The sequence below is a fragment of the Tinamus guttatus genome, unplaced genomic scaffold, assembly GCF_059628265.1.
Source record: "Tinamus guttatus ecotype Peru unplaced genomic scaffold, ASM5962826v1 Tinamus_guttatus_pri_ptg000023l, whole genome shotgun sequence".
In the NCBI taxonomy this organism is placed as follows: domain Eukaryota; kingdom Metazoa; phylum Chordata; class Aves; order Tinamiformes; family Tinamidae; genus Tinamus; species Tinamus guttatus.
In genome coordinates this window covers 1,879,183-1,898,185 of record NW_028288557.1, presented here as the reverse complement: position 1 = coordinate 1,898,185, position 19,003 = coordinate 1,879,183, and the positions used below count along the sequence as shown (strand labels likewise).

General features: G+C 47.1%; 1 protein-coding gene across 3 annotated transcripts in view; it reads right to left on the bottom strand.

Annotated features, from left to right (window-relative positions):
- The window catches only part of PCDH15 (protocadherin related 15), a 133,479-nt gene that overhangs the window by 92,435 nt on the left and 22,041 nt on the right, over nt 1-19,003 (bottom strand). For all 3 annotated transcript variants that reach the window (XM_088525418.1, XM_088525433.1, XM_088525423.1), the window contains exons 3-6: nt 7,226-7,386; nt 4,788-4,943; nt 671-790; nt 290-400 (exon numbers count right to left, since the gene is read on the bottom strand). In XM_088525418.1, coding sequence (XP_088381544.1) covers nt 290-400; nt 671-790; nt 4,788-4,943; nt 7,226-7,386 — 548 coding nt within the window. The remainder of the gene's footprint in view (nt 1-289; nt 401-670; nt 791-4,787; nt 4,944-7,225; nt 7,387-19,003) is intronic.

The window sequence follows — 19,003 nt, the reverse complement described above, 5'->3', positions numbered from 1 at the left end:
GACATTAAAATGCACTTTTCCATGTGGCCTACATTGAAAATATACAACTCGTTTCTTGTGCTGAAAACATCATCTTGTTGCACACCCTGGGCAAACTTTTCTGGTAATAATATGTCAAAGCTTTCAAAGAACGAAAGCACCAACGGAGATCCTAAATAAGATTTTGACAGCAGCAACTTCAGAAGTGTGTATCAGACCTGCAACTCAAGAAAGGCTTTTCTTTTCCTTGGGAAACTCCCAATAACCTGGAAACAATCGGCAGCGTAAATGGCTGTTTTGAGATACTTACATTTGCTTGAACAATCACCAAGTAACGAGTCTTTTCTTCGTAATTGAGCCTTTCCCGTAAAACTACAGCTCCGGACAAAGTGAGAGGAATGTCAAAGGTCCTGTTGGAAGCCTGTGGAAGTTAAGAGGAGATTGAACACCACTGAACCCATGAACTGCGATGGGCTCCCACACCAATGTCTCTTTAACCGTGCTCATCTTTTCCATATTGCCACCCAGCAGGAGCAGCGACCCAGGCAGAAAAGTCCTCTTTATCTGCCAACGAGCAGCTCAGGTCTTTGGTTCCTACAGCTGGCCTTGCCTTCCTCCTCTTTTCCTTGCTATCTTAGGAAATACCAAGGCTCCGAGACCAGGACATGCCCACCACTTCTCGCTGACTTGCCTTGTCGTCGGGGTTGTACTGGATGACGTACTCGATCTGCCCGTTGGGCCCGTCGTCGATGTCCGTGGCACCGCTGTTGCCAGAAAAGCCCGTGAAGATGGTTGTACCCACCGGAGTCAACTGTAGGAACAGGAAAACGTGAAAGAGCCTTTAAATCCCTCCGGGTAAGCAAGGGCCGCAGAAAGAAGCATTTCTCAAGCGAAAAAACACCGAAGTTTCCATAGCACTAGTCTCTAAAGCAAATTTACCGGCTGGCAGCCAGTAAATAGAATTTCTTCAGCAATGTCTTCATGAGAATGTGAAACCACATAAATATTATTACATGCGAGCACAGACACACAGAGAGTCTCATAACTTTAAATATAGACCAGAAGGATGTTGTTTTCCCACTGCTTTCTTGTGAGCAATCAAATACTTGTGAAATTACACTGGAAAATGCGTTAATTCACAGCTCAGGCGAACAGCATGAAGAGAGGCAGATTTCCAAACAGTAAAATTAAAGAACTGGAGAGAAAACACCCACAATAAATCTCACTCTTCCACAGTTAACAGCTTTTAATGCTTAAAAACTGTCTCCACCGTGATTTACATCTGTTGGAAATTCAGATACACATGCAGGCCTGCTCAACACTCCCATAAAACATTTTGGAGAAGAAATTTTCCTATTATTGCCTATTTACAAAGTTGAAAATAAATAATTTTGCACCTAAACAGCAGAGCAAAGTAAGATTTTACAGTTAATCACTCCGAGCTAATATATTTTTGATGATGCCTACCTGCAGAGGCAGAGATTAATTATTTCTACACCATAAGGAAATAGATATGAATAACGGTACCAGAAGCTAGAAAAATTCAGCACAGGTTGCAATTCTCAGCAGCACAAAGCCAAAGTTTGAAGACAACTAAGTTTTGAAAAAAAAAAAAAAAAAGGCAAAAAACTGAAACAAAACAAAAAAAGACCATTAAGAGAAATCAACCCTACAGTTGTGTTTCAGGGAAGAAATTACAGCTATAAAGCTGTACCTATTTAATCATGTAACACTGACTTCAAATGGTATTCTAGAAACCCTTTGAATATTTCCAAATTAAAGATGTGATAAAATGATAATAAACTTAGTGAAAATATTTGTAATATTCAGGCAAGGCCCATGAGAGAAATTAATATGAAAAAATAAGGCTTACCAAATGCAAGCTTAAGAGTTGCACTTATAAGAAATGAGGTTGGTTAATAGAAATTAGGCTTAAATAAAACATCCAAGCAGCGAGTCTTACAGCCACTACCTGCTATGTATCAGTGCAAAGTTTCTATTTCTCATTCTTTATGAGGTTAAATGTTTCTAAAATGTGTTTCCCTTCTGTGAACGCTACAGAGCAGTTGCCCATCTCCTGCATTGCAGCTTCCCAACACGCGATCCCGTCCTGGAGGACTCGGCTTCGACCTCCTGCGGGATCTCAGATCTCCGAGTTAGCGGTATCGGTGCTCAAGCCTATTCCCAAGCAAACACCCTTTTGGGCTATTTTCATGTAAAATAAGAGCATGGAAAACAAGGCACAAAGCTAACAGTCCTACCCAGGATTCCTAAACAACGGAAAATATTTAGCATCAACCTTCAATACTACTGTTTTACTTCTGGGAGGGAGCCAGAAACGCCTTTACACAGTAGTGGCACCGAGCTGTGTAAAATATAAATAAACCAGCCAGTCTTGGCTGTCTCAAAGCCTTCGCGCTGTTTTTCCTACAGTAGTTGCAGCCTGAAAGTGATGATTAGCTCCGTTCTTCGAGATGTCCAAATAGCACCACTGAAGACTCATTTCCCAAAGCTGTCTTAGAACCCAGGCAATTATAAATGGCCAGTAGCTTAATTACACCCTCATTTTCTCAACTACAGCTTACACACAAAATGCCAATTAATTTTACCTTTAACTCATGCTAACCAATGCATTTGTAAATGGTTACCTACTTGGCTCAAAAAGCAGGTGTAATTAAGTCATGGGAGGAAAGAAGATCTGCTTTAAACTAAGCAGCTGAACAGGAAAGATGTTTTTAATTGTAATTTAATCACAAATAGCACTGCCACAGCAGGCTCATCCAAGCCCAGCAAGGTCCATCAAACCCGAACGAGGACATTGGAAGAGCAATTGTGCTGCAACTGCGTATGAAAAGCTTTAACTTTTAGTGGAACCCTTAGGAGCCTCCTGCAAACACCATGTCCTCAATAAGCATGTAATGGCCACTTTTCAACAAGATGCAAGAGCCATTTTTGAACCAGCCGTGCCCTGGAAGGGAACATTAACTTCTCTATGTATATAAACTCTGGGTCATCTTTCGCAAGGGTCCTGCATACATGCAAGCATCTAAAGAGAAGAAAGCTCTTTAAGGATGATTTGGTAACACACAAACAGATCCAAATCTCTCTTCCATCTGTTACTTAAGATTTTTCTTTTCCAAGGATTTGGGGTAGTTGACATGAAGCATCCAATGCTTCATGTGCCTTAGTCTTTATGACCTACAAGGGGCCACTGTGACCCAAGCTGGCCACACCAAGCCCATCATCATGTAGGATTTCTAGCAAAACACACGCTTCATTCTCAACCTATATTTAATGCAAAAGCCAAGAAGAGATTAGTGAAACTGAGATTTCCATCGCCATTACCATTACCCTCTGCTTGCCTACAAATTAATTGCAATGTCGTGCTCAATTCAATTCTGACAAGATCTGACAGCAAAGCATGTGACTGAACTACAGCCCCCGCATGGTACCTGACCCCAAAGAGGTGCCTGCTAAAGGCAGGTCCCCCCGCGGCGACGCTGCCTGCACGGGGGCTGCCCGTGGGGTTACGAGGGCAGCAGCACGGGCGCCAGGCGGCCGGGGACGCTGCCAGGGGACCCTGGCCAGCAGAGCCCGGCGAAACGGCTCCGCAGACACCCGGTCCCCACACATGCGCGTGGGACAAAGCTCCTGGCTAGAAAAAGAGGAGGAATTTGTGATGCTCAGATGCGCCATAGCTGTAAACACCCAAGTATTTCTTTTATATTACAAATGTACGACAAGTTTGGGCACTTTCTAGCTTACAGCGAACCTGAAACCAGAAGACCTGAGGCAAGCAAAAAATATGAGCTCATTCCAGTGCACCCCTCCCATTAAATGCACTGGTGGCATCACCAATTAGGAGCAGAATAAGCTATCATTAAAAAGTAATCACTCAGGAAAACTTTCCAAAGGAAGTCTGAGATCCTTTGTGAACTTCCTTCCCCCCCTCCCCTTGGTTAATTAACGAGCACATTAAGCTGCCGAAGGGCACAGTGGTGCCCTGCTGGGAGCCAGCAGCGGAACAGGGATAAGACGAAACCAAGGAGCTAATTAGATCAGGGCTGCAGCTGGTGGGAGGACAACACCACTGCATCTCTGCCCAGCAGCACTGCAAATGCTCAAAGCATTTGGCTAAAAATCACCCCGTAAATTATTCTAAATGGTGCTTTTTCCCTCACTGTCTTTTGGATCCCGAGGCGGCAGCAGGCTCGTGCTTTCTGCCCAGTCAACTAATACAAAGTCCAACTCGCAGCCTCCCCAGCCTCAGGACTTGGTCCTGCTGAGCTGCACTGGCCTCTCCAACCATTAAAAGGGAAATCAAAAGCCTTCAACCCAACGACATTTAAAGAAAGAGCAATACACCAGTGCACTAAAACCACGCTTGGCCAAATTTCAACATTGTTAACAAAAACTTTTCAGCTATCGTTTCTGCATTTGCTTTTCATAAATACATTTGTGTTATGTCCAGTTTTGTTGCAACCACTGCCCAACGTAGTATAACAGCTTATAAACTTAACACAAATGGATGTTCTACTCCTCAGCACACAGCCTCAGGGTCCAGTTTCTTCTGCGATATGGCAAGCACCCCCATGAAAGTGTTTTGTCTTTGCCTTCATTAAGAAAAAAGAATGATTTGCATGCTAAAAACATGAAGTGTGTTGACTGCACTGTGTATCTCCAAGGCAGCATCAACGGAAGGGAGCTTAAAATCTCCAAATTCCCTGCAATTTTAAATGAAAAGTGAAGGAAAGGTGGCATTTGGCAGCAAGCTTGCTACACAAACAGAGAGGGCGAAAAGTTGTCACCTCGTTCACTGCCACGCGGTACTGCTGCCGCTGGAAGCGGGGCGAGTTGTCGTTCCTGTCCCTCACCACGATCCGCACCTCGTGGTTGATGATGGTGCCCACCTTCTTGTTCACGCACTGCACCTGCACCACGATGGACTGGATGGACACGGGTGGCTGCAGGGGGAAACACACTCACATTACTCCCAGCCAAAACCTGCCTCGGGGTTGCAGAAGAGTTCAGCTCTCCTCCAAGCATTGCCCAGGTTCGCTGTAGACCAAGCTGTATTTAATCCTCTGCTACGTCTGGATTAAAAAGCTTCTTGGAGAACGTCTTGAATGCAACTCGTGGGAACAATATTTCAAGTCGACCTACATGTCTCAAGGTGATATTCTGCAGACTGAATCTGCTAGCTCTACGTGCTAACACAAAAATGGGATTTTAAAATCTTCAAATTACCCCTTTGTGCTTTCCTTGAGAATAAAATTGTATCTTCTGAGCATTGTCTGCTTATTGAAGGATACCTCGAAAATGTCACACATTTTAACCTTGGTTTTGTTAATATTTGAATTGAAAGGTCAAGTCAGAGATAAATGCAATAAGCTATTGCTTACATTTGCCAAGTAATTTAGAAACAACTTGGTTACCTGGAAGGGTCGACTGGCTCTACTCCTGCAGTCTTCCACAGTATCATTCAGGTACAAATATACCCCAAATATGATAAATGAGTACAGAAGATGCAGGTTTTTTCCCCGAGAAAACATTTTGTACGAACAACACAAGCTCTCATTGGCACAGATTCACTGCTTCTGTATCAACGGTCTTAAATATAAGGACATTGGTATAAGGTCCTAGAGAGCCAGAAGGACATAAATACTGGCACAAGACTGTTAGCACATGGCACAGAGCAGGACCATGGATATATTCACGACTACAATTTCTGAGCCCCTACTTGGATTTTTTTCAAAATCAGATCTTTAAAACACTAGTCAGTTGGGCAGTTACAGACAATAAACATAAAAACATACTGGCAAATTAATTGCCTCTGTTACTAATGTATTATGAACACAACTTTCAGGAGTTTCTGTTACCTATCATTCCTATTTCTCTCTCCTCATCCTTCCCAACTATTGGAGTTCGGGAAAACTTGTGGATTTTGGTTCTGATTTTGCTTGGAAAAAAATGCACTGCCATTCTTGGGGGGCAGGCCAAAAGGCAATACTCTGCAAAGGAGCATACGGCCCTATTTTACGCAGTCACATCTATGCAGTTCGCGAATCAGCATCCAAAACTGAATTTTAAGTTTCAAGTTCAAAGAAAGAAGAAAAAAAAACAATGTTTCCACTTGGGCAGCAGCTTGAGTTTTTCCAGGACTGCTTTCATTTTCCTCGGAGACTGATTTTCAGTGACTAATAGAAACCACATGTGGCCATTTACCTGCATATAAAGGTACCAAAATATTAGTACAGTTGGGCTGCAACGCAACAGGCTCCGTTACCTTGAACCTCAATTTTGCTATTCACATCTCAGTAAATTTAAAAGGAAATATAAACGAGCAATTTTACCCAGCTCTATAATTGTAGGGAGAAAAATGTATTTAATACACCATATGTACATAGCATTTTTTCCAGTTTTACAATTCATAGTAAAAACAAGGTAATAATCCCATATCAGTGTAACAGCTCTGATATTGTTACCTATATACAATAATGAAAATGCAAACCGCCCACTCATTTCCTTGGGACTTGAGTCTACTTTCTTGCAAAGCAGCAATACGCACTCATAGTAAAGTAAAATATTTGAGAGCTTAGTTAGTTACTAATTTTGGAAAACAAAGCATTTGACAAGGTTGCTTCAGGAAAGCACATAGATCACTTGACCTCACCTCTTGTTTTAGCCTATTCCTTTTTGCTCCAACATAAATAAAAAAACCAAAATGAAATACATCCAACTGAAGGGCGCCATCGCCCGGCTCCAGCTCCTGTCCGTCTTCTCCATGGTGGCTGGGGACCTTGGGCCACAGCCCCCTCTTTGCTGCTGCACCAAGACCTCCCTTGCCACCAGGGTCCCATATGAAAACACTTGTGCGAGCACAAACTAAATTACAAACAGCTGGATTCAATTAGCTGCTCTTCTGTACTGGCACACGGAAATGGGGCACTCGCTGCTAATGAGCGCGTCTCAAAGCACACCAAGAAGACAAACTCATCCATCTCGAGCCGATACAAACTTCCCAGCACTCTGAGGAGGCCTCCCGGCCCGCAAGGCACTCTTCTCTACGCTGCTTATTGCAGGCTCCCAATAAAGCTTGATCCCAAAAGAGGGATCAAGTCAGCTCCGTTCGCGGCCGCTGGGATGAGCAACGGCGGCAGCTCCCGCCTCCCAGCGATCCCCGTGTTTGTGAGCGCGCCCAGAGGCGGGAAAAAGAACCTACGGAGGAGGAAAGCCCCAGACTTACATCTCTGTCCAGAACTCGGCCAGTGCTGTTTAGATAGAGCCTCTGGCTGATGGGGTCGAGGATCACCCAGTAATCCACGTTGTCCTTCAAGGAGAGCTCGATGGTGGGGTCAGGGCCTCCCGCCGTCCCCTTGATCAGCATGTTGTCAACCAGGATCGTGCCTGCCGAGGAAACACAAAGCGCAGACGTTCACAGAGCTGTATGCTTTTCTGTGCCCTGTGATACGAAGGTTGATATTAAAAACCCAACTCGGGTTTCGGGCATTTTATGTGCAAATCACTTCTAAGAAGGCTGAACAAGAGAACTACCTCTGACACCACAGCTACGTCCACCAGCACCAGAGCAAGGAAGCACTTACATTATACAACAGTTGGGACATAGAAGATGATGCCCATCATATATAATATCCATTTACATCATGATTTTTTCTCCACATAGTAAGCAACACCCAATGGTGCCTTCAAGAAAGGCAAGCGCTGAACCAAGAGCCAAAACTGAAATAAATTTTCCATACAAAGAGTGACACATCAAGGCGAGGAAAAAAAGAAAGGGCTGCATAAATCTCTCCAGCAAGGGAAGAGCCAGTACTAGTGAACACTTTTTAGAAAGACACCATTTTTCTGACAAATGAACCCTATCCAGCTGGCTTTCCACTGGAAGCGTTAAACCAAGACTACGCTTAAGCTCCTCAGCAACTATAAAGACAAACCTGGGCCTCCCACTAGCTGTACAACATGCAAGGCACTGAAAAACACTCCTCATATGACCTCCTGCGTGAAGGGGCCCAACTAATTTATTGAAAGCCAAGAGAAGAATTTCACCCCACCTTTGCTTTGGGAGCACAGTGACTCTGTACAGATACAGAGGCCCTCGAGGGGCAGCTCTGGATGCCTCATTAGTCACAGCATATAGAAAGCATTTACCCCTCTCTTGGGGAAATTAAGTTGGAAGAAATAGTAATTGTATAGTGAAAACAGGCCACGGGTTTGTAGAGAAGTCAAACACGTGGACCTTGAGGCACCACAGCACCCCCAGAGACACCCAATGCATGCAGCAACACTAGAGGAACCAGGCGAACACATCACAGCAACACGCGCTCATCTTGATGACTTGTTTCTGCAATTTCTGCTGCACAAAAGAGAAATCCTCCACCTGAAGTCCTTCCCCTTACTGCATACCTTCTCCTATAAGCATTTTGGAAGGTCAAGTATTTGTACATGGATTTTAGTCACATACTGCTAATCTGATTGAGTCTCCCATACGGTTAATGAAAAAGAAAAAGTGTAGAAGTAAAAGCCTATTTCACCCTTGCAGAGGGAAGGAGGGTTTCTGGCCATTGCCCACAGCTGACCCGCGGCAACAAGTTGCTGCTTCTCTTTGCCTCCTGCAAACTATAAAGTAATGTCAGGAGAGCAAGTTTATGCTATGTTCTTTAAAGGATGAAAATGTAAGCCTGGATTCCTCTTGTCCATCTTTAGGAACAGGCGCATCCCCCTGCTCCCAACTCCTGCAGTCAATCTAACAAATCCTAGTTGTGCCCCAGCACCAACGAAACCCCTGGAAAAGGTCGCCCTTCAAAAAATAAAGTCAAAATGGAGTCAAAAAATAAAGAAAAAATGAAGGTAAGAGTTGATATCAGTAGAAGTGGAGCCGTTTTTAGAAGAGTTTCACCTTGTTCGGAGCCAAAATCTGGCTGCTCACCCACCTTCACTGAAGTCTAATGACGACTGAAGTGCCACGTGGCAAAATGTTGAATTCTCCAAGGATTAGTCCAGACTACGCTAGCTGGAAGGACAGCCTCAAGGAACGAAAGCCAAGAAGGTTGGTAATTAAAAACCAACAAAAACACATAATAAGGGCATATATATTAAACGAATAGAAAGATCAGTATTTCCAGGTGAGATACTAACTTTCTGCACGTAACAGCACACATTGAGTCAGCGCTGTTGGGGCTGGGGGGGAACTACTCAACGCGCAGCTAGAAACGGGCGAGCGAAAACCGCGTCTGGAAAGTGGCGCCGCTGCCAACGCTGCAGCCGGCGCGCGTTCCGTGACGCTAGTCCCCGAGGGCGCCACGAGCGGAAAGGTCTTCCCGAGGCTTGAGGGAACAGCAAAGGGCAAACGCGTGGGGAGGGCCGGGGCTCGGCCGCGCGGAGGTGAGTCGCCCCTTAAATGATTTAGATCCCTCTTTGGATTATTTTAGATCCAGCTTTCAGCGTAGCCCTCTCTTAGGGAGCCGGGGAATTCTGGCTGCTCTGGGAATCACCTCGGCACCGGCATGTGAATCGGACGAACGAGAGGAAAGCTGCAGCCCTCCCGTTTTTAGCAGGGAAAAGGCACTAGCATCAGTTTCCCAAATTCGGAGTTACTGAACAAAAAAGACAAGGCGCTTGTATACAGCAGGGCTGTTTCATACGGAGGAATTAGCATCCCATTCCTTCTGCTTGAGGCGAGCAGGAACCAAGCATGAAGCAGGGCAGGCTGCAAAGGCTCGAGGCTGCAGAGCACGTCCAAGCTCCTCATCTCCGGCATCGGAGGCTGCAGGACAGACCACGGCTCAACACCGTACCCAAAAGGCACCATGTTCCCAAAACGTGGGCTAAGGCAGAAATATCCCTAGCCAAGACAGAGCTGCAACCCAAAATCAGCCGGAGTTAATGTGATCCTGCCAGACTTCATTAGCAGCTCTCTCAGCTGCAGCACGTATTGAAAGGCTAAATATAAGCAAAAAAATATTGTCACACACAACATTTTTCATTTTGGCATATTAATCAAGTCCATAAATTCTCAGTAAAATGTCAGGGATTTTGTGTTAAGCAACCGTGATGTCTCCTTCAATGGAGCACCAGTTTGGGCTTGTTCAGCCTGCATCAATTTACCTGGGAAGGCCAGCCTTGATATCCACCTGAAAGAGGCACCTTGAGGTATCCTGGATTCAGAGACGGAGAGTTTCCACAAAACCCAACGGAAGGGACACGTAACACTGTTACTCTGGGCCATGAGCAGAAGGTCAGCGCGGTGTTAGATGAATCATGGAAATGTCAGCCCCTTGCTTTGCTATTCGGTGGAGTTTTCACAGCTAAACCCGGATCACATGCTGGTTTTCCTCAATTTGAAGGTGTCTACAGTATAGCATGGATTAAATGGCAATAAAATCGAAGGCAACAGAGAATGAAAACCTTTTTGCAGCAGTAAATTCTGACTGCAATCCTGAACATCCCTAGACCAGATGCTAAACAGAAAACAACAGAACAGCTATCATTACAGAAGGAAAAAAGAAGGGGAGGAAGGGGAAGCACACAAAATGAAATGTCTGGGACTTTTAAAAAAACAACAAAAAACCCACATTATTCTTCTTACTAGGTGGTAAAGAAATAATAAAAACGTACATACTGCAGACAGCAGCGGGATAAATAGTCTTCAGGCTATTCCTGCAACGCTTTGCTGCTTGTCTCATGTCCCCAGAGTCCCTGCAACAGTGAGTCCTGAAGGTGATCTAGGTTTTAAGATGTGACATGGACCTCCACCACTGCCCCCTGTGCCAAACTGGAGAGCGCCGCGCGGCTGCAATGCCTTTGCATATGAAATAAAACTTAATAAAAATATTACTCAATGCAGAAAGCCTGGAGAGGCATTTCAGCAAAAAGGAAAAAAATACAGCAACAAAGTTCACGTATATCCTAGGGCACGATGGAGTCCTGACTCTGTGCCACGTGTTTGGCAAGCCCCGGTATCTGTGGGTCTAAGCACAGGTTCCAGCTGGATGATGGTTTTGGGTGGAAAATTCACCTCCAAAGAGACACTTGGCGGTTTCCAGGAGCCAGCTGCTGCCTCACCGAAGCCGCGTCCCTGATCCTAGCTCAAAAATCCCCCGGGACCAGAGCGCTGCCCCGGAACCTTCCGCCCAACGGCCCAGCTGCTGCTCCATGCGGTCTTGCCCCCAGGGCAGTCAGTGCTCAAAGCAGTGAATCCCCCAGCTCACGAAGGGGAGGCAGGGAAACGACGTCCGAGCTGGGGAAAGGGGGACGGGGCGCAGGGCCGTGTCCCTGCCCGGGGAAACCCCGCTGCAAACTGCTCACTCCCGATGAACGCGTCCGCGCGCAGCCCACGGCAGCCCTCCGCTCGTCACGCTTCTTGGGGAAAACGGCACGTTTGGGTAATGTTTTGGACTTCCCGGGCATGCTGCAGAGCGTGTTGGAGGGTGACTCTGTATTAAAAACTGATTTTTGTAAATCTTGTTTGTTTTGCAGTTCCTTCAGCCATTACTCAAGCAAATTAACATCAGGGCTTATTGCTTCCCGGGTTGGAGAAAGGAGCCTAATTTACACTTTAAACACTCGGGAACTGATAAATAATGAAGGAGACCAGGCTCGCATGTGGGAGCGCTGTGAGCAGGCAGGGCTGCTGAGGGTGTGAATTAAACCACTAGAAGGGTTTGAGCATCATTTGGAGCCTGTTTGCAAACCACACGGAGGGGAGTCGCGGGAGGATGCATCACCGGGCCCCGAAGCTGAGTTATTACCATAGCAAAAGGCCTACCTAGCCATTGCTCCTGGCTATTTACTGGATTTATTATTCAATATTTCATAGGCATCTCGTGCGTGCTGTAATAAAGCCACATACCCATTTACATCTTACGAGGAAAGGGAAAAAAAGGACAACTCGCCCATGCCTAGAGACCTCCATCTGTCCAGGCTATTTAGTGCAGAATGCTGCAAGCAAACCTCAATTCAGCACCCCAGGCAGCGCAATGAACACCACATTCCCTGTCGTCCCAACTCACCTGTTTGGCTTGGCCAAACCCTTCCCTGCTGCAACTGTTGGAAACCCAAAGAAACGACGCCCTGGGTCTGGAGAAAGGCAGGAGAAGGTGGGAATGCGGAGAAGATCACAGCTGGATGTCACAGGGGTGGCAGAAGTGCCACAGACCTACAGGTGCATCTAGCGGAGAGGGTAAAACAAGCGTTTCCATTAAGATGATGATTTCTAGTGACAAGAAAAGGGCAGAAGAGAAACCATTCTACTCCTCTTAGAGGATTTTTCACCTTTGTGTGCCCCACTTGTAGCATCTCCTTTTTTGAGCAGGACGTTGCAACAGAGCAAAGTGTTGAAGTGCACGTCCTGGATGTGGCTTTGGTCATCCTGCAAACAGTGGCTCGCAGTGAATAAAAAACAATTTGCACATGGCCAGGACTGAGCTTGGGAATTTAGCGCCTAGAAAACGGGCAATTTCAGCATGCCCGAGCACGCCGGGAGCTGCTCGTGTGCCAGCCACAGCGCGACAGCACGGCGCTTCCTCGGGATCCTTCAGACCGGGTTGGGAAACCTGGGACTCATGGTCAAGAGACAGGGTTCTCCCTAGGAATTAAAAACTAGAAGTGAGATGCAGTTTAGCAGACCAAGCCCAAGAGAAGAAAACTCTGGAGTTGTTCATGTACAACAGCCCTTCTACCAGCACAACAACCCGTGTCTCAGTGTTTCTCTGCTGCCAGAATGTTCCTGAGAAACCCACCTTAAAAACAACTCCATCCTGACCGCTGCATGGAGCTGCTGTTGACTAGTCCAACAGTAGAACTGCTGGCTGCTCACCCAGAAGGTCCACCTGACCCACCCCATGAGAAGCCATCAGACCCATGCAAACATAATGCCACGAGCTGCAGGGATTTTCCTCACCTGGCCCGGGTTTCAACACGCAGGAACATCTCTCACTGATCCTGCTTGCTCCCCAACACTGCAGTGGGACCCTCTGGAAACGAAACTGCAGGTGGGACCTAAACTGCCAGATTGGCTCAAGAAGCACCTTAAGGCAGCACACGATTATGAAAAATCAACTTAATGTATTTAAAAATATATGTACATATGGCAGGCTGCCCTCAGAGAAGGCCCACTAGCTGAGTACATACGTGCTGCACCCCATTGCAAAGCACTCAGCTGAGGGCTAACAGCTTCCAAGAAATTAACTAATTGCTTGCAATAAATTAACTAATTGCTTCCAAGGCACTGAGTTGACGGCATGCCCTAATCCTGTGCAGGACGTGGGGGTGTGCAGCCCCTACAGCCACCTCCCAAGCGGCACGGCGGGGTGGGCGGCAAGAAGCAAGGGTGCTTTGAGCACCCTCGGTGCCCCGAGCCTGTGTCACGGAAACCCACAGGGGCGACCTGGCCTGGGCTAAGTGCCTGTCTGCAACGGTGCCGCTTGCTGCGCGGTGCCCTCTGGGGCCTGGGAGCCCGGGACCCTCACCTCAGGGCAAACCTGAACGGAACTTCTGATTTTGTTGATATTTAACAGCTTGGCTGGGACGTGGGCACCTCCTCTGGAGGCCAAGGAGCGATGGTCAGACCCAGCAGCTGGCTTTGGGGCCACAGAAAAGACCCTTGTCCTGTTGCATTTTGCAGTGCACACCCATGGGGGCTGCAAATGACTCCAAATATAAGCAGCTCGTTACGCCAGTTGCTTCCAGGCCTCGTGACTCCGTCGCTGGTGACCAAAGAGGTTTCCAGTCGGGGCATGGTGTCAAGCTGATTCTCTTCCTCTCCAGCTCAGAAACGCAAAGTTTGAAGCAAGACCCAAGAGACAAGTTCAAAGTTAAATGAAGTTTTGGCAGAGTGTTATTCCCACACTTGGACTCAACCGCAACTGCCAAGCAGACTTGGAACAGGAATTCTCTGTCCCATGTTATCTTCTGGCATTTTTATTGTCCCAACCACCCCAGCAAATTCCCAACCAGAGCAGGAATTGCTCCAAACCCAGATTTTCTTGGAAGTGGCAGCCCAGGAAAATGAGTCCTTTGGAAGCAGAAATCCAAGGATTCGATCAGTCTGCTCACAGAGATCATCTGACGTATTTTCAATTCACTGCCACATTGTAAAAACATGCTTTAATGCCAGGTGGGCTTAATAAACCCCTTATAGCGTGTCCTTTTGGGGTGCATGGGATGTTCTTGCAAGGTGCAGGAACGCTGTGACAGTAAAGTCACCCCCAATTCAGCCCGCGCAAAACCGAAGGGATTCATCCCAGAAAAAAAAAAAAAGAAAACTGCAGGTAAAGGGGCCGCCGCAACGTGGGCCCATTTCTAATTAAGAGGGACATGCTGCTTGAGCACGGCGCTGATGACATTTACTACCCTAATGCTACCATCCATCTCCCCTCCTTCCCTTTGTACTTTCAATAAATCACACCGCTCCCCTCCCCGCTCCCCTCCAAGCACCCAAAATAACCTAAACATCCACCCAGCGAAACAGGCTAGCAACTGAAGCACGCCACGTGTTTGTACCAAGGGAATAATCAATCCTGGTTTTCTCCCAGACCCCATTTTCCTTTGCTGTGGGATCATCTTCCTATTATGAGGACCAATGGGACCCCCGGCCTGGGCAGAAACGTACATTTAAGGCCATTCTTCAAGCTTCCAAAGGGCTCAACTCAAAACAAGAGTCACCAGTGCCAGCAGCTGCACCAGGGGCATTTGTGGAATGGAGACACTCTGCTGAAGACGAATGGAACATCCTTAGGCACTGCGGGACTCAACGGATAAACTCGGTGCGAGAAGTCCTGTGCATTTATGTTGATTTCCTGCTGGCAAATAATTCCGCCTGGAGCTCCAGGAGACTTTTCGGATCCTTTAGCAGGTGCTTACGAGACCGTAAAAGAGCATCCTCCCAGGGGAGGCATCGCGTGCCCGGAGCCAAAGCCCACGAGGGGCCCAGCGGTGCCGCGCGGCAACGTAACCAGTCTCCTCCAAGCCACACGCTCAGGTGGTCGGAGCAGCACATCGAAAAACACATCTCCAAGATTTATACAGCAGGAGACATGTGCACCACAGATCTGCACATCTATTTAGCTCCTCCGCGCCAAGTCACGCCAGCAACTGGCACTGCGGTCCCCTTTCTAAGGGCACTGCTATCGGCAGGTTATTATACATAAATAAGCTGCTTCTAGCATCGTTTCTTTCACTAAAAAGATACAGTGCAACCGCTTCACATTTAAACATTCCCCAGCTCAATTATGTGTAATTAAAGAAACCGCCAGAAAACAGTAAAACAGCATAATTGGTTTTCTCGGAGGACAAGATTGCAAGCTGCAGCTCCGGGCTCCAGCCTGAAAAGGAGAGGTGGCACCTCACCCTCAGCCCACACACCTCTCTGCACATGAAGCCTGCAGGCTGACAAGAACTAGAGCTCTGTAGAATTTCTTTTTTCCTATTTTATTTTTAACTTGGTGGCAGTCAGACTGCAAAAACAACCCAAGCTCCCCAGCGATGCTGGCCCGTCTTGCATAAGGCGGTGAGCAGAGCAGACCCGTGAGAATTAAGGTTTGATGCTTGCTTTAAGTCTCAAAATAAGAGCATCTCACTCCAGGCATGGAACATTCATTTTGGTTTAGGGTTCCTTTGGGGTTTGCTTGTACGTAGGCACCATTTTCAATTGAAAAGGTGGAAGTTTTGTTTTTAAAACACCTGGGACGTTGCCTCCCCCACCGCATTCACCATCGTGAAGCTGCTCTCTCACCTGGAGGCAGCCGAAGTGCTGAAGCTCTCCCTGGCCCTGCTGCTGGGGTAGGACCCAAAAACGTGGCTGTGGAGAAGTAGCACCACAAGGCACATACAGTCATTCCAAGTAGATTAGCTCCTGCATGCCACAGGGGATTTTCAGACATTTATTCTGTAGCCTCCTGCTCCCCACCTCAAGGATACCCACCTAAAATCTCCCTATTTTCTGCAACAGAGAAGAAATGTGCTTTGAATTTGTAAAGAAGTGTGAAAAACAGTGTATTTTCTGGCATGTAGTGTAAAACGAACGTAACTTTTTGAGTTTAGTCATCTCAGATGGGTCCCATTTTGCTTAAAATACCTTTAATGCATCAGTGCTTAACCTTGAAAATACCACAGTCGCAGAATAGCTTGAACCCATGAAACAGGTTAAAATAGACATACATACACCTATAAATACTCCTCTCCTTCAAGCTATTACCACTTTAAACCCAACAATAACCCTTTATTTCACCTCAATGCTCCTTTTGCCCAGTTCTTCCTCCATAACCTTGTCCTTCCTCCTTAAGTGTTCAATGTTGGCAAGTTACTTGGTTCAACTGTTATTCTCTGAGAGTTGACACGTAGTTCTACAAGACTTTCTCTTTAATTCGCCTCGGAAAGGGAATCTTGGGGAAAACGCAGACTCCTCCCGTGTCCCCGTCACGGGGCCGGGCCACGACGTGACCGCGGCGCGCTCCGAAGGGCCGGGGTGCCAGCGCTGAGCCCGACGCAGCCAGGCACGCCGTCGCCGCCCAGAGATGCTCCGGCGTTTGTCGCCTTATAAATTTCATAATTCATAACCTTTCCTAAACCTCTGCTTTCGTCGGGGCCCCAGCAGAAACAACCCACCGTGTTACTCCCGTGTCGTTTGTTCTCGCTCTGAGAAGCCCATCAATTCTCCACCGTCCAGCACGTTTCTGACATGTCGATTACAACAGCAGTTTTAGATGTCCGTACCGTGCACGTTTTGGTACCCTGCTGTAGTTAAGACTTCAAGCAACGGTGTAAAAGATTTTTATGTGTTCCATCTAGTCTGGCTGCTTGGCTTCCCTAATCGGAATAAAAGCTCCACTTCTCAAGGCACGTCCTTTCTGTTTTCCATCTAGTGTTAATCAGACATTACCCTCTTTTTTGGAAGATGCAGAGCTTGCAGCACTTCCTCCGCAAAAGATGAACTGCTCCTTTCTCAAAAGCATTCAGTGGTCTTGGAATACCCCACAGCTTCCACCTGGGGCACAAATGGAATCCATCTTAAACGGCTCGAGGCTTTCTTAGTGCTTCTGGACCTTCCTCCTCCTCTACGAGGACACCAGGTGGCGAAAGGAGCTCCAGGAAGGGGCACAAAGGAGTACCGGCTTGTCCCTTCACTGCTGCCTTCTTCCAGAGGAGCGCTTAGCGGATGAGTCCGCCTTAGACCGCCTTGGTAAAGTCATCACCGTGACTCTGAGGGAACAACGGAGGCTTCTCCCCCGGCTTGCGATGCCGCGGAGCTCACGCTAGTGCTTCTCGGGCCCGAACCCAACTCCTCCGGGCAGCGAGCAGCGCCCTCCACGCGCTCGGCCAGCGGGGACAAGCAAAGCAGCCGGCAAAGCAAAACCTAATCATGAAATGGGGGCGGCTTCTGGAGCAACATTAAGCACCAAGCCCGACTTCCAGCTGCCCTCTTGCCTTGTGACCCTCTAACGTCTCCGAGCTAAGCACTGTCACTTCGGGAAGACGTTTGGCCACTGCCCTAAGTGGTGACGGGCAGGAACACAGAAGATATTATTCCTGACCACAACTTAACGACCATTACTTTTAGGGCCAAGACTTTAAACAATATGCTGCAGATGGGCAACACTAAATCTTCCCTCCTTTTAATACTCCCATGCTCTGACCAAGAGAGAAAAAAAATACATATATATATGCCCTAATGGATCCAAATGAGCCGCAATCAATTTTAACTAGATGCATTCCGAGTAGGCATAAATATTTCCCGTAAAGGAAATGAGTAAATTTGATTGATATAGTTTAATACAGAGAAACTGAATTATATTATGAACAGCTGGAAAATTAACTCAAGCAGGAGATATTAGAAAGGGTCTTCAAATTACAAAGGCCTTCAAATGCACGCAAATCAAAGAGGAGGACACTCCAAATGGGACAAAAAGTTCCGCTTAGCATAGCAGGACTTTTAAGTATGGGTGTGCTAACAGTTTGCTACATTTCCCTCCTAATGGCCTGACAACTTTGAGTTTCAAAATGCAGCTCTTTAAGTGGAAAAATGTCCTACTCTCTGTTTGAAACTGCAGCCCGAGTCCTCTAAAGACAGAGTTTAAAAAGTTAAACACCAGCTGTGACTCATGCTTCTCTCTTTACCAAGATGCTTTCATGGAAACATGCTCTGGGCACCACTTGGGATCCCCTTCGTTGTTTCCCAACAGGTTTTTGCAGAGCTGGAAATCCACTGGAACCAGCTCTCTGCAAGACTTCTAAAGAGGCTGATTAACATGAGAGTCACAGGGACATTTGGCCCTAGGGATGAGGCATGTAGAAGACTAATCCCCCCCAACATCCACCCGGTGCTTTATCTCTCCTGCCGCCCCAGCTGAGACGGTGCCCAGACCACTTCCATTTGCAGAGCCATGGGAGAAGAGTCCCCCGCAGAACACGCTGTGGCCTATCTAGTCGACACAGGCAAACCGAGGGTGATACATATTAGAAAAAGAAATACCGATGTAGTATATAGATCCTGCCTTGATAGAAAAATGCTGGGCTCCATGCCAGTCCACTTCACTTGGGCGTCCAACCTTGGGTCTGAAATGGAATGCCAGGAGAGATGGTCGCAGCGTTCAACAGGCAAAAGCAGACAGTGCAAGCCATAAGGAAACCAGAAATAAAAAACACATCCAATGTATTATCTACAACGGGCCTTAACCACTGTGCAAGAGAACTGCAAAGACAATCTGTTTCGTATTCACCCACAGCATCAAACACATTTGTCCTCTCCTGGAGACTGGACCTGTGCAGGGACACACCAGAGCTGCCAGGGTCTCCTTTCTCCTTTCCTTAAACAGACTGAGGCTTTTTAATAGCCGCCCTATCCATCTTCCCCGGCACTCCTAACCATTCCCAGCGGGTGTGCAAGGAGGGCACATTTAAGTTACTCACGGAGACTTGGACTTGCCAACTCGTGCCATCCCATCTACACAAGCCTTTAGGGACAAAGTGGCAACGGGAACCCACAATCAGCAGAGCCCCAAGCCCCGAC